The sequence below is a fragment of the Sander vitreus genome, chromosome 5 (assembly GCF_031162955.1).
Source record: "Sander vitreus isolate 19-12246 chromosome 5, sanVit1, whole genome shotgun sequence".
In the NCBI taxonomy this organism is placed as follows: Eukaryota; Metazoa; Chordata; class Actinopteri; order Perciformes; family Percidae; genus Sander; species Sander vitreus.
The window spans coordinates 11,589,439-11,603,404 of NC_135859.1; the positions used below are offsets into that span (position 1 = coordinate 11,589,439).

The following is a 13,966-nucleotide window of genomic DNA, read 5'->3' on the forward strand; positions in this document are numbered from 1 at the left end:
GGACTAGTCTAATGTTCATGACATGAAAAAGATGTAAAGAGAGGACAGGTCAGATGCTGCCAGACTCTCACTGAACAGAGTGAAGGCTGAAGGATATAAGGCAATGTCACTATAAGATAAGCTAAGATAAAACTTTATTGTCTGTTCACACAGAACATTTTCTTGCATCATCTGCTCCAACAGTCAACAGGTAACAGAATCTGAGTGCTGCTGCATTTAGGTCCCCCTGGTAATTTCAAGACCAACTCAAGTACATAAGTATTATCAGAAAAATAGGCCCATACTTAAATATCAGAAGTAAAAACAAATAACCAATGTGTTATTTTAGAATGTGATATAATTCTATGTTATTGTATTATTTGTGTTGATGCATTAAAATGTAAGCTGCATTTTGTATTTTCTGATTGGTGTAGCTCGTTAAGGTGGAACTAATTTTCACTACTTCATACTGTTGAATAATGTTTTATAAGGTAATTATGTTTTGAATGTAAAATCTTAATTTCCAAATTAACAGATAGTGGAATGTATTGGTAACTACTTACATTTACTCAAGTACTGTACTTAAGTACTTTGCAGATTAAGTGAACTAATACAAAATATGAATCAACTACTAAATGATTATGGAGTCAGCTGCCCAGCAGTATATGAAGTAGTTTAAATTAGCTCCACCTTGACCAGCTGCAACATTAATGCATCAATAATTATGACCCAGTGATATTATAAATAGGCTTTTATTCTGAAATGGGACATTCTGCATTTGAGTTACTCTACTTTTTTGGTAAATATATTTTGATGTTAATACTTGTGTATTTTTAGTTAAGTCTGATCTGAGTACTTATTCCACCTCTGTCAGTCACCAAAGCTGTCAAACTAATGTAGTTGAGGAAATTTAGCCTTTTTTAGTTTGAACTACTTTATATCATATTGGGTATAATCTATAGCAAAACAATGCACCATAATTAAAAAGAAGAAAAAAAAACATAAATATTGAATAAATCTCAACCTGAAAAAACCTGAAAACCTGTAGGCCTTACTAGTAGCTAATAGCTGTCAAATAAACGTTTTGGAGTAAAAAAAAAAAAAAAAATCCCCTAAAATGTCATAAGGATAAGACTTTGTGGACTATGGTGTGGTAAACTGGGGGAAATCCGAATCATAATGTCTACTGTTTGGTCCTAGATACTAGAGCCACTTATCAACTAACTACTCCAACAAGTCTTCAAGTAGCCAAATCGGGAAAGTTCGGACTTTAAAAGTCAACATGACGGTCACGTGATCACCTTTTTGTAATTTTAGACTTTCCGGGAATACCATGAACGCATCATAGAGAGACAGCACGAAGTCCAGCAACAGGCAGAAAGACGATTGCAGCTCGGCAGAAGTGAAAGTGACAGAGTCGAGCAAACGCGGAAAACAAAATTGTGTCAAAAAAAGAAATAGGGAAACCGCAAAACGGTACAAGGTGGAACATTAAAACTACAGAGCTGGTATGCTGTCTTTCCTGTCACTAAAGTAAACTTGAGTCACACTGTAAATGCATTGGATCCGGTGACAAGCCTCGACAAACGGCAAAAGACGTGACAGACATGGTAAGTCAATATAAGTCTCCTACGGGCTAAAAAGCTATGCTATAATGACTTACAACTTCGATAAGAATAGAAAGAGAGAAGAGAAGGAACTTTATTTTGGCAGAATGCTTTTTTAAATGTAGCTTACTATGACCCTTCATAATCTGCGGGCAAAGTCCCATAAAGCAGCCTAATATAGTGGGTATAGGGACAAGGTAACTTAAAGCTGCCATCAACTGTGATGTCTTCCATTTTAAATGACGAATATTACCCAGAAAATAACAAAACTGAGATTCAAATGCAGTTGTATTTAGTTGGAAACAGCGCGTGAGTTCGTTGTCAGGTCGAAGTACATCGAGGCGAATCGTAAATAAATGAATACACCTAAATAAATACAAAAGTTAAAGCATACATTCAAAAAACATTTACAGTGTTGATCTGGAGTAAGTAAAATCGAGTCTACGCAGGTTGAGATTTGAGAGTAGCATTAGGTGTGAACTGAAGTGAGAGCAGGTAGGTGTATCTCAAATAGATAATTGCTCAAATAAAATAAATATAACAGATGATGTCTTCTGGGTCCTTTCTTGTCTTATCTTTTAGAAATAAAGCCATCTCATTAAGTCATAAATTAAGAATGCATTTTTGGCATATGAATGAACTTAACACAAGAGTACTACTAGCTAACAAGACAGCGGTTGACAACCGCCGGTTGTGTTCACTGTTCAAATAGAATGGAGTACCATCTACTACGCTGTAATAAACAGGCTATAAACTGACGTGGGTGAGGTTTCCCTGTATAATGCCAGGTACATTAATGCAGGCAGGAGGGAGGGAGCGACTGAAGGAAGGAAGCAAGGAGGGGAACTGGAATGGGCAGCAGTTCCTGTGTGTCGCCGGCTGAATTTTAAACACAGACTATTGTTCAACTACTATTTGGACGGCCAAAGCTGGGCTTTCAGAGCATCAATGAATCTGTTTCCGCCAGGCATTGATATTACTTTTACTATTCTCAGCCTACAGGGGACTTGTACACATACTGTACAGGAAATGAGAATGAATAATGAGCTAAATCAAGATGCTGAGGGGGTGCTTGTTTTGTTTTGTTCTATCTGTCGGTTTCCTGTTGCTGTTAACTTCTGAGATGTTGGCTTCCTCTCATGGCTCAGAGGACAGCAGCGAACCTGTCAGGATACAAATTGCTTAGAGGTCAAACTACCCTCTGAATGTCCTGCTCCATGTTTGTTATCGATTTGTAGGTAACCCTGTTGCTTTGCCCTTGGGTGCCGCCTTTTTCCTCCTGGAAGAGTATAGTGTAAACAGCTGCTGCTAGAACATATCCTTCATGAGCTGGGAAAACCTGTCCTAACCTGAACTAACTTGTTCCTCTTTTCACTTTAGCTTCAAGTTTCAGTGCTGAGTAAAGTACCTTTAATTTACATTTGTGTTCCATTATTATGCTACCCCTAACCCACAATTATTTTAGTCATAAAGTTACAAATGAATGTAGTCTTGCTTCAATCTACTTAAAGAAAACATGTCACACAGGACTGTTAGCCGTGTTTATAAAACAGCAACAAGTCTGATCTATATCAGGCCAGACTGATCTCACGAAGTGGCGTATGTATGACACGGCAATTTGTATGCCATTTTTGCGTGTTATGAAGACGCATAATCGTTTTTTAGCGTGTTTATCAACGGCGTTTGGCCTCCATTGACCTACGTTACGTGTGAATTATTGCCGTAGCGAGTAGTATGAAAGGACAGAGGTTGGTTGGGGTGGTGGATGGGTAAAACACAAGACTTTTTTTGTTACACGTGTGTGACGTTGTTCTCGCGATAACACGGCACGTGGCGACACCGCGTGGTGTGTATGTTTACATCCGCTGTATACAGCGTAGACATACACGTGGATAGCTCAAAATGCGTACAGATAACACGCCATTTGGCTTTAGGAAAGTGGCGTGTATGTTTACGCAAAGTCATGATGCCATGTTGATCAGGCAGACAAAGTTTGGATTATTTTCAGTTGGCAGCCTGTCTGGAATACTAGCTGTATGACTTTTATTTGACTTACTTTTTTATTTTTTTATTGTGCTAACCAAAAACATCAAGGAATAATAGAAAGGAGCTAAAACAGTAATTACCAAACTGAGGCACTCATTAGCACAAAACAACAATCAGAGTACCTTCAGCACTGCTATTGACCACGTGGTCTCTGTGGGAAAGTACAGAAGAACTCACAAGAGATAGATAGATATAAAGAAAAACAAAAAACAATGGTCAAAATCAAAGCCGAGATATCCTTATATGGACCAAACGCCAAAAACACTGGATCCTACATTTCCCATAATGCAACCAATAGCATCTTTTCATTAAACTCTCCCTGCCGGCCAGGTAAATGCCCACGACTTTTAAATCCCACGACCCCAGTTTGTAACGCAGGCCTGATGACATCATCAGGGGGTTGTTCAGACTCCAGAGCCACGGAAGATAATAAACAACGATTTCACTGGCGGAATAGTACTCCTAATGATTACTACACTGACCTTTATGCATACAATTGGTGGCATTGGTGCAGAAAAAACTTTTCTAAAGCTCAGAAAGACAAAAATATTGCGGCTACATTAGATTTAATTACATTTTTTCCAAAAACGACAGCGACAATAGCGGTATTCAAAGTCAGTAGGAACACAAGTTCGATGTCATCAAATATTAGAAATGCATCCCTAAAACTTAAAGGGTCATTTTTTTTTCAACCTGGACGCTATTTCCCCAATGCATTTTTGTCTAATAGACGGATGTGAACAGAAATCTTTGGCATTGGTCCGGTATTGAGCGAGACGCAGGGACAGGCCGCCGCGAACCGAGCTGCAATGTAATCAAATCACTGAAAATCTTTAAGATAACACCAGCCCATAATTTGTGTATCCAACACAACAAACTCCCTGAATGCCCTTCAGCCGACTTGCGTTCAAGACGACAAGAAGTCACCTCCTGAGATCGATAATGTTGTCAGACACTTTTAATAACAATCTGAGCCTGCCCGTGGCAAAAACAATTACTTTTAGTCAACAAAAAAATCGTCACTGCGTTTCTAGCTCAATACTGGACCAATTTCAGCGATTTTTGTTCACATCAGTCTGTTGGACAAATGCATGGGAAATAGGGTCCAGGTTGAAAAAACCCGAAATCACCCTTTAAGTGAGGATTATTCCCAAGAAACAAATAGCTGGCACTGAAAAAGTTCAAACAATGCGAGCATATAAGTCCCACTCCCTGCCGTGTCCCAAATGACTGAATGAATCCACATTATGTTTAAATCTCACTCTTTAACCACGTTGTGTGTGTTGTTTGGACAGGAGAATGGGAAGAGCCGCCTGCAGCAGGCCCAGGAGGACGTGGAGGAGGTGAAGGTTATCATGTTGGACAACCTGAACAAAGCCGATGAGAGATCTGGAAAACTGGGAGAACTGGAGGACAGAGCTGATGAGCTGCTGGCAAAGGTAAGCAGGGGAAGATCAGAGAAGTACTATTTTAACTTCTCTGTGGAAGTCTCTGGATTGAATGGATGAGGCGAATTACTGGAGCAAATGGCACGCACAGGGAGTGTTTCCACAGGCGTCCAGGGATTCATACGAGGGAAATGTCATAATTGATGTCTATAAATACCCCTTAGGTGGAGCTGGAGAGGAAAACAAATGTACAATTTACATCCTGATTGTGTTTTATGGTGCTATTTTTAGAAAGGTATTTCCTATTGTTTTCCTAAGATGAATGAAGCGAGCTGGTCCCTGGGTACGACAGAGTGAGTCCAGGACATGCCACGAGGCCAACGTCCATCCGGCGTTGGACAAGCGGGTTACATGGTTCTCACATTGCCCCTTTGGTTAGTCTTACGTCTTACATCACACTGTTAAGCAGTTCTCAGAGAACTAAAAAAAGCAAACTGAACTGAAAATTCAAGAACCACTTGGATACACTTTGGGACAGTCTCGCATTGACAGACCTTCCTCCACAGCGCTGCGGAGGAGGGTCTGTCTAGTCCACACAGCATTCCGGGATGGGAGAAAAACGTGCTCTGGTTTTATCGGCATTTCTTTAAACCAATCGCGATCGTCTTGGGCGGAGCTAAGCGCCGGACGGAGCCACGGTGCCGCTGCTAAATAGCCTCGGGAAGGAACTTGTTTTGGTGGAACATGTACGTTGAAAGGTTGTTTCAGTCGTGCAACAGAAAACTCAGATTGGACAGATAGTCTAGCTAGCTGTCTGGATTTACCCTGCAGAGATCTGAGGAGCAGTTAACCATAGTCCTCAGAAATCCACCAGAGTTTAAAATTACAACAAAGAAAGCGGAAGGTAACGGACATCCGGCCAAAAAGAAGGACATCCGGCGGAATTTCGGAGCAATCCCGGAAGTGGAACGTCGTGGATATGGACTAACTTTGGGATAATATGGATTATGAGCAGACAAGTTAGGAAAACAGCTCTCAAGCAGAAGGTCAGTCGCCTGCCAAGCACCAAACAACATACAGACCATTGATTGCTTGGCCAGAAACATGACTCCAAATGAATGCTAATGTTGTACTGTCTGTTGTATTCCATTCATCATAACAACTTTATACAGTGATAATATGTCTGTGTTATGTGCAAAAAAAGTGTCCAAATAAAGGCCACATTTTGGCAGCAGAAAAAAGCTTTAAACACAACACTGACACACCCTGTATTATCACCTTTAAGTTGATATGCAGTTGCTTTTTTTTTTTACACATCCAGCAGATATGGAGAAACATTAGCTTAATTTGGAGTTCATAGCAACAGAGGGAAATATCTGGCTTTTCAGCTGCTAAGCGCTACTCTAGTCGCTAACTTTGTCCGTCTGCCATTTGATTCTGGGCAAGTGGTGTACAATGTGATTTTAGACCTTTTTGTTGAGAACAGCCGTCTCCTACAGCCAAAAACCATGCTGGTGAGAGCGGACAGATTGACCTAAAAGTAAAATTATGGGCTGTAATTCTGACAATGAGCTGAAAGAAGCTAAAGTTTAAAGTTTAGTTTTATCATAGTGCCAAAATTGTGAGGTCTTCGGAGAGCTTCTTTCCTAGTTTTCCCGTTTCCTAATCCAAAAACCAATTTGTGTGCATAATATTGCTGTTTTTTTTTAATGTGAAATGAGCCCAGGTTAAAATGCAAACAGTAATTACCACCTGGTGCCGACATGATTGAATAAAAAGCATACGACTGCTATAATCAGTGCATTTACATGTAACAGCGCTGTTTGTGTGTATTTGAGAGATGGAAATGGAAATTGAATGAAAATAAAATGATGGCTTAATGTGGGGTTAGGATATTGGCCTAAACTGGTAAATATAATTAGTTTGTTTTTTTTAGTTTTTTTTTATCCTGGGGGCAATTTTTGCCCCTCGATCACGTTTTTTTTTAACAGCATTCTGAAATTTCTTGGGGTACATTTGCCATTTGCCCCCCCCTTAATTTCTGACACTGATTATCTCAAAGTGTATCCAAGGGCTCATTGACCTTCCATTTTTATTGTTTTATAGTTATTTATAGTTTTCTGAGAACTGCTCAACAGTGGGATGTAACATGGACCAAAGTCAGGTAGTAACTATTTGTGCCTACCCCTTTCATATAACAATTCATTTGATCATTTGTTGATGTAAAATGAAGATTAGTGCAGCTTTAAGTTAACCATGGTGTCAAAAGCATGCCTGCTCATAATCCATGTTATCACAAAGTGGATCCCTGTGTTCCACTGTGTACGACTAAAACCTCAGTTCGCTCTTTTAGTTCTCTGAAAAAGAAACAGTGTGATGTAACACTGGCCAACGGGGCAATGTGGGAACAATGTGACCTCCAGACGGACCATATAACTCGATCCATTGTTAATATAAACATATTGAGTATAACCACTTAAAGAAAGAGAAAGTACGGAAACAACTTAGAAATGTAGAAAATTGGATTGGTTATGTTTTCTTAATAGGCCTTTGGAAGTTTTATACAGGTTAGTATGCTGGCGAATAAATCCATCCCATCTTGGCGTATGTTCCGTATGTTCAAGACTTTCAGACATTTAAAAGCAGTTTAGTTACACAACAACGTAATGTGACATATTCTATTTGTGTATTTTCTCTCTAGAGTAAAACCTTTGAAAAGACCAGCAACAAGGTGAAGAACAAGAAAAGATGGGAGAACAAGAAGATGAAAGTGGTGTTTATTGGCATCGGAGTGGCAGCCGCACTCATCGTTTTCGGACTTATAATCTTTGCCATTGTTGATGCCACACGAGCTCAGTAGCTCCCTTGCTGATGAATAAGATATCGGGACATGAAGTGGGCAAAAATAAAAAGGTCCAGGAAAAGAGGAATGCAAACTATGGGACTCTAGCATCACGCCTGAACTGCTCAGTCTGTGATATTTCTGTGTTTTAGGATATTTATGGGAGCATTGGTCCTACTCTTCATTAGTGTAAGTCTTCAGTTGATATGGTACCATTGATCGCTTGGCTGCTTTTTAAAATAACTTTTCACAGGTCTCCCCTTGGGCACCTCCCCATCACTTCATTTTAACCAAACATTATTAGGCTGCTACTTTTGTACTATTTGTTTGTATATAGTGATTCATGTTCAAGAGCGCCGCTCAGAGGAACAGATAACTGGTGTCAGTGGTCGCTGAACTGAAGACAGAATCCATTTCACCGACAATTCAATCGATTATTACAGTCAACTGTCAGCGCAAGAAGACTAAAGAAAAGACTAAGCTTGGTGAATATATGCAGCTTCAAATTGGAAAGAATGAACTGATGTATTGGCACATAAAATCTCATCTGTTAAAAATGAAATTTCGTCTGTATCATTAAAATGTGTTTAAAGATGCAAAAGACTATCGCATTTGTTGACTGAAAAGGGTCTCTTGTCGATACTTGTTCTGTTCATCAGTATGACGTGTGTAAGATGTGCATAGAAAACTTTAATTCATGTTTAGAACTTACATTTTTGTGTTATTTTTGTCAAATGACCAATCTAAAAACAAATCTAACACTCTGTGCACACACTTTGGGTTCATACAAACCAATATCAAAACCACTAGCAACTGTGTGTCATTTAATCTATAGCACAATATAGTCCACATGGAACCAGTATTTAGAGTCTAGATGTTCTATATTGTTTAGAAGCAAGGAGAAAATGTGAGCCTGGAACTATCAATAGTAAATTATTCATTTTAAATGTTATTGTAGTTAATCTGCAGTGTCAGTAAAGAATACCACAACGGACAGTGACCCCTGCTGGTCAATGTTTTTACTTCAGATAAATATGCAGAACAGAGAAAAAACTAATTTCCAATTATCAGGTATATTGTGTAATGAGTTTAGACAGCTGACTTCTATTTAACCATTTAGCCAGACATTGTATTTATCAACCATGATACTTCCTGTTTACTGAAAGGCTTGCTGACAGTGTGTGAAAGCCTTGAAAATGAATCTGAATCCGTATATCGGAATGGCACTTTGTCACATGAGGTGCAGGTGGTTTGTTAAGATAATAACCATACTTACCAGCCACGACCAGGAGGATTTAAATATCTTGCCAGGTGTCTGTCTGTCTGTCTGTGGACAGATTTTGTCACCACGCCAGCGTCACAACCATGCAACATGCAGTCATGAAACTTTACAGGTGTGTAGTTGAGATCAAAATGAAAACCAAGCTTGAAGATTGGTGATCCCAGGGCGCTAGAAGTAGTGGGGTAGGAAGCAGGGAAGGGGCCATTGGCCTTCCCCACTTTACGCCTGTGCCCCGATTTGGCGTTGCGGCTATTGTGATCCCAACACAAGATGGTCTCTAGTTACTATTATTTATTTTTTTGAGATCAATTTTTTTTCTTCTGCTGTGCTTTTCCATAGGTTGATAGTTGATGGTTTGGCTTTGTTAATCCTTGCTGTAGAGAGCTCAGGCATAATTATGTCTAGAAAATATGCTAACCACTGTTTTATACAAAGCGAGTGCGGGTGGGGAGCCAACGTTGAGCTATCATTTTCTTGGTTGCAGTTGAGCCGGCTAGCCAAATCTTCCTCTGTCTCTCAAGCAGGTGTAATTTAGAGTTGTCATTAAGTAACAAAATCGGGTCAGTAGGGATTAGATATCCTATCACATCAGATAGTATTGATGTTGTTTTATGCCAGAACTCATGCACCTGTTCACACTCCCAGACCATATGCAGGAAAGTTACAGTTTGTTCAGGTTGACAGAATGTACAATGGGAGTGGGAATGGCTTTCGAGACGTATCTCTTCTGAGGAGTCCAATATGTCCTACGGCATATGTTGAAGTGGATATACTGGTGATTTGGGTTCTTGGAACAGTGGAAAATGTCCCAAACTGCCTCCCAATTAATTGTGTTCCCCTCAGGGCTCAGCTCTCGTTCCCATTTCTTTACTACTGGGAGTTCTCCTAGGGATACTTGCAACAGCTTAGCATAAATCTTGGACACTAATCCTCTCACAGGGAAATCAGAAAACCATTTAATGACTGGGTGCACATCAAGACTGATTCCCCATGGCACTCCATAACATTTTAGGGCAGATCTTAAGCAGAGATAGAAGTTTAGTTACTATTATTTTCATAAGCAGAACTGTCAGTCTCTGCTGTTTTTTTTTATTTAAACATGGACAGTGTATAATTAAACATTAACCTTGTATAAGAACAAGGAGAGATGCTTTGCACCAGGTTGTAGCACAAATGCTATTTCCCGCCTGTAGTCCCTGGGCAGGTAGGTTAAACAATAAATATTCAATGCAAGTGAAGTATAAAACATCAAAACACATTCACACCTAATTTATAATAATACGCAAAATATGTGTAAAGTCATTCCCACATCCTAAACCAGTCCCTCCACCTATTCACATAAGTGTGCAAAACAAAACACACACACACACACACACACACACACACACACACACACACACACACATTTTAATCATTTATTTATGTCCACATGAAGAAAATTAGTACAGGGACACAATAATACCGATGCAATACAATACATACACAAACTCATGGACCAGTGACACGCAGCAGATCTTCACAATATCACTTAACAAGTATAATATTCAGTTCTTAAGGGTATAAGTAGCACAATACTCACTTCTTAAGGGTATAAGTAATACTCAGTTCTTAAGGGTATAAGTAGCAGCGTCTCCGCCATATGGCTGCCAATAATAGCAGATATGTTACAGTACTTTGCAAGTTGTTTAGCCCTCTTTTTGGCCATCCCAAGTTGTTGCAGCCCTCTTACTACCAACCTGTGTGTGTTTTCTAGGCTACCAAATATGAAAACTAGTAGCGTGCACCTATAGCCTAGCTCTGAGATAGTGTTTAGGAGTGGTTGGTATTTAACTACCTTGGTGTATTGGCAACCAGGTGTAAGAAAGTACTAGAGTTACTACTGCAATGCTGAAACATGGATGGTTTTACCTGAGAATGTTTGTACATTCTTACTGAAAGAGGGAAATGGTTTGATATGTCTTTCACTATGAGGTCTACACACACACACACACACACACACACACACACACACACACACACACACACACACACACACACACACACACACACACACACACACACACGCATTCCCTAGACCCTTACCCTAACCTTAACCATCACAACTAAATGCCTCAACTTAACCCTTACCCTCACCCTAACCACAACCTAATTCGAACCCTAATCCTAAAACCAAGTCTTAACCCTCAAACAGCCCTTTGAAGTTGTGGGGTCCAGCATTTTGGCCCCACAAAGCTGTCCGGACGGGGTCCTTGTCATACTTCTGACAAGGACAGGGGCATCAATCATCATCAGGAGTCTCTGTTTGGTGCATTAAAAATGCAACTGGTTTCGGTTATCATAGCATAAATCTATCCCAAGCTCAATAATTTTTGTTCAGGTGTGACTTTACACCGGATTTGCCCAAAATATTCCACTGACAGGCCCTTAGACAAGGATGATATCTACTTCCAACTTCACTTCACACAGCATCTTGTGTAGCAACAGAACTATTTTCATTTACACAATACATCTATTGCAATCAATGGTATAATGGCTCTTTTGTAACACTCGCTGCAGTTCTCTACGGCAAATCTGAACCCTTAGATGTCAAACCTGCAAAAAAAAGAAAAGAAAAAGAGAAAATAATGTCTTATACTTGAAAGCAGTAGTAATGCCATCATTCCTATGCATTTTCTTTCTATCTAACTTATCTTTCATCTATCTAACGGTAACACATACCTGCAAATACATGCAGTACAAATGACCATTATTTATTACTCAACTTTGTTTTTGCAAAAACATGGCATCGAAAACACTTCTAGTGCCTTTTGTTTTGATTCACTAGAGCAGAACTCCCTAAACCAACAGTTTTGGTTTGACATCCACATTTCGGTCCCTTAAAAGCTTGCCAACTTACTTTTTTTTAACTTTGAAACAAAAGGTAGAACTTGCTCACATTATATCAATATAATTTTAAATGTGTGTAAATGATGTGTTAAATAATGTAATGCGTGTCCCTGAGATCTCTTTTTTTTATATCCATGTGTTTTCTTCCAAAATCCCTAAAAGGTTACTATTTCAGTAGGCTATCTGCATATTTGAAGATATCCACATTTACAGAGATATATTTGTACGTATATAAGGTTAGGGTGCTCCTTTTTTTATTTAGCTATTTTATTTTATTTAGCTATTTTAAGTGATTATTTTCATGTATTAAAGTGTTTATTTATTGATTACATTAAAGGAAAAAAAAGGGTTACGTAGCACTTGTGACCCGGAAGTGACATCAACAAGTCCTTCCTGCATCAAGACCGGCAAGATGGCAGCGGACACGCAGGTCTGTGTGGCTGTTCTTTAACATTAGACTGTCGTCTTACAGAAAAGCTTTCAAGTATGGTAGACACAGAATTCGTGGTATCTTGACTACCGCTTTAAAAACATATTGTTGTGTTTTGGCATTCAATGAGAAACTCAGGCAAACTTCAACAACAACAGCTAGCGAGCAGGCTGTTAGCTCGGTGCTGCGTGCGTAGCCTCAGTGTGACTTCATCAGACTCATAGCGTCAGGCTGAGCCGCTGCTACAGCTAACGATAACCGTCTTCTGTCCACAGTGGGAGGCGAGCTGAAGCTTTATCTGGATATTACTGACTTGTAATCTAACTCGTCGGGGGTTTAAATATACTGTCATTAACGTCAATTGGTCTGAATTCCCTAAATTAGGCAGACGGAGCATTTTATGTGATGATTAATTAAGTCACGCCCTCCATAAGTAGGAAATTATTATTAGTTAACTGATACGTTGTGAGTGCACTACATCATCGTTTAAATCGTGGTAGATGACACAGGGATAGTATTGCCTGTGCTGAAAATTCCTTTGTCGACAACGAACAGTTTTAAAATCAAGGCCTTCAGAGTTTACTAGCGATGACTTTTTTTTTTTTTTGCAGAGCAGTTCTACAAAAAAAACTTTCCTTTTCTCTAATTTCTCTGCATTACACTCATTTCACCCTGTACAATTTCAGACAAAAACTAACCTACTCCATCTTCAAAGGCTTAACGTACAGTCCCAAATATGAATTGACAGGCATGTAACTAGAGCTCAGACGATTAGTTGACTTGTCAATAAACAGAAAAATAAATCAGCTCTTTTTCTTCTAATCAGACAGTCATTTAAGCTATTCCTTAATTACAAATGCCAAGCATTCACTAGGTCCAGATTCTATAATGTATATACTAAATGTGACTCTTACTACAGGTTTCAGACACACTGAAGAAGTTCGCTGTAAAAGTGACTACAGCCAGTGTGAAAGAGCGCAAGGACATATTCGGGGAGCTGAAACGGTGTATTAAGGGCAAAGGTGAGGGATTTTAGTTTTCGTTCAGTTTTCTACACTATGTTTAAAATATGTGTTAACGTTCAAAACTAATGCTTGTTTAAAATATCTCTTTTAGAGTTACCAGAGCCTGCCATCAAAGGATTATGCAAGCTCTTCTGTCTCACTCCAAACAGATATCGGTAGGTAAATGTAATAACTTTCAGCCAATGGAATGCTCCCAAAACAGCTTTTTGTTTTAAAGGTCCCATGGCATGAAAATGTCACTTTATGAGGTTTTTTAACATTAATGTGAGTTCCCCCAGCCTGCCTATGGTCCCCCAGAGGTTAGAAATGGTGATGGGTGTAATCGAGCCCTGGGTATCCTGCTCTGCCTTTGAGAAAATGAAAGCTCAGATTGGCCGATCTGGAATCTTCTCCTTATGACGTCATAAGGAGGAAGGTTACCGCCCCTTTCTCTGCTTTGCCCGCCCAGAGAATTTGGCCCGCCCATGAGAAAGAGAGACAT

General features: G+C 39.5%; 2 protein-coding genes across 2 annotated transcripts in view; both read left to right on the forward strand.

The window, feature by feature from the left end:
- The first annotated feature begins 1,313 nt into the window (after positions 1-1,313).
- On the forward strand, positions 1,314-8,463 carry vamp5 (vesicle-associated membrane protein 5). Its single transcript, XM_078250382.1, has 3 exons — positions 1,314-1,589; positions 4,928-5,071; positions 7,722-8,463. The coding sequence occupies exons 1-3, from the start codon at positions 1,587-1,589 to the stop codon at positions 7,878-7,880; spliced, it is 306 nt and encodes a 101-aa protein (XP_078106508.1). The 5' UTR covers positions 1,314-1,586; the 3' UTR covers positions 7,881-8,463.
- Positions 8,464-12,380: 3,917 nt separating this feature from the next.
- Positions 12,381-13,966, forward strand: part of gcn1 (GCN1 activator of EIF2AK4) — a 33,952-nt gene continuing 32,366 nt past the window's right edge. The window contains exons 1-3 of the mRNA XM_078250381.1: positions 12,381-12,460; positions 13,380-13,482; positions 13,577-13,640. Coding sequence (XP_078106507.1) covers positions 12,443-12,460; positions 13,380-13,482; positions 13,577-13,640 — 185 coding nt within the window. The 5' untranslated portion in view covers positions 12,381-12,442. The remainder of the gene's footprint in view (positions 12,461-13,379; positions 13,483-13,576; positions 13,641-13,966) is intronic.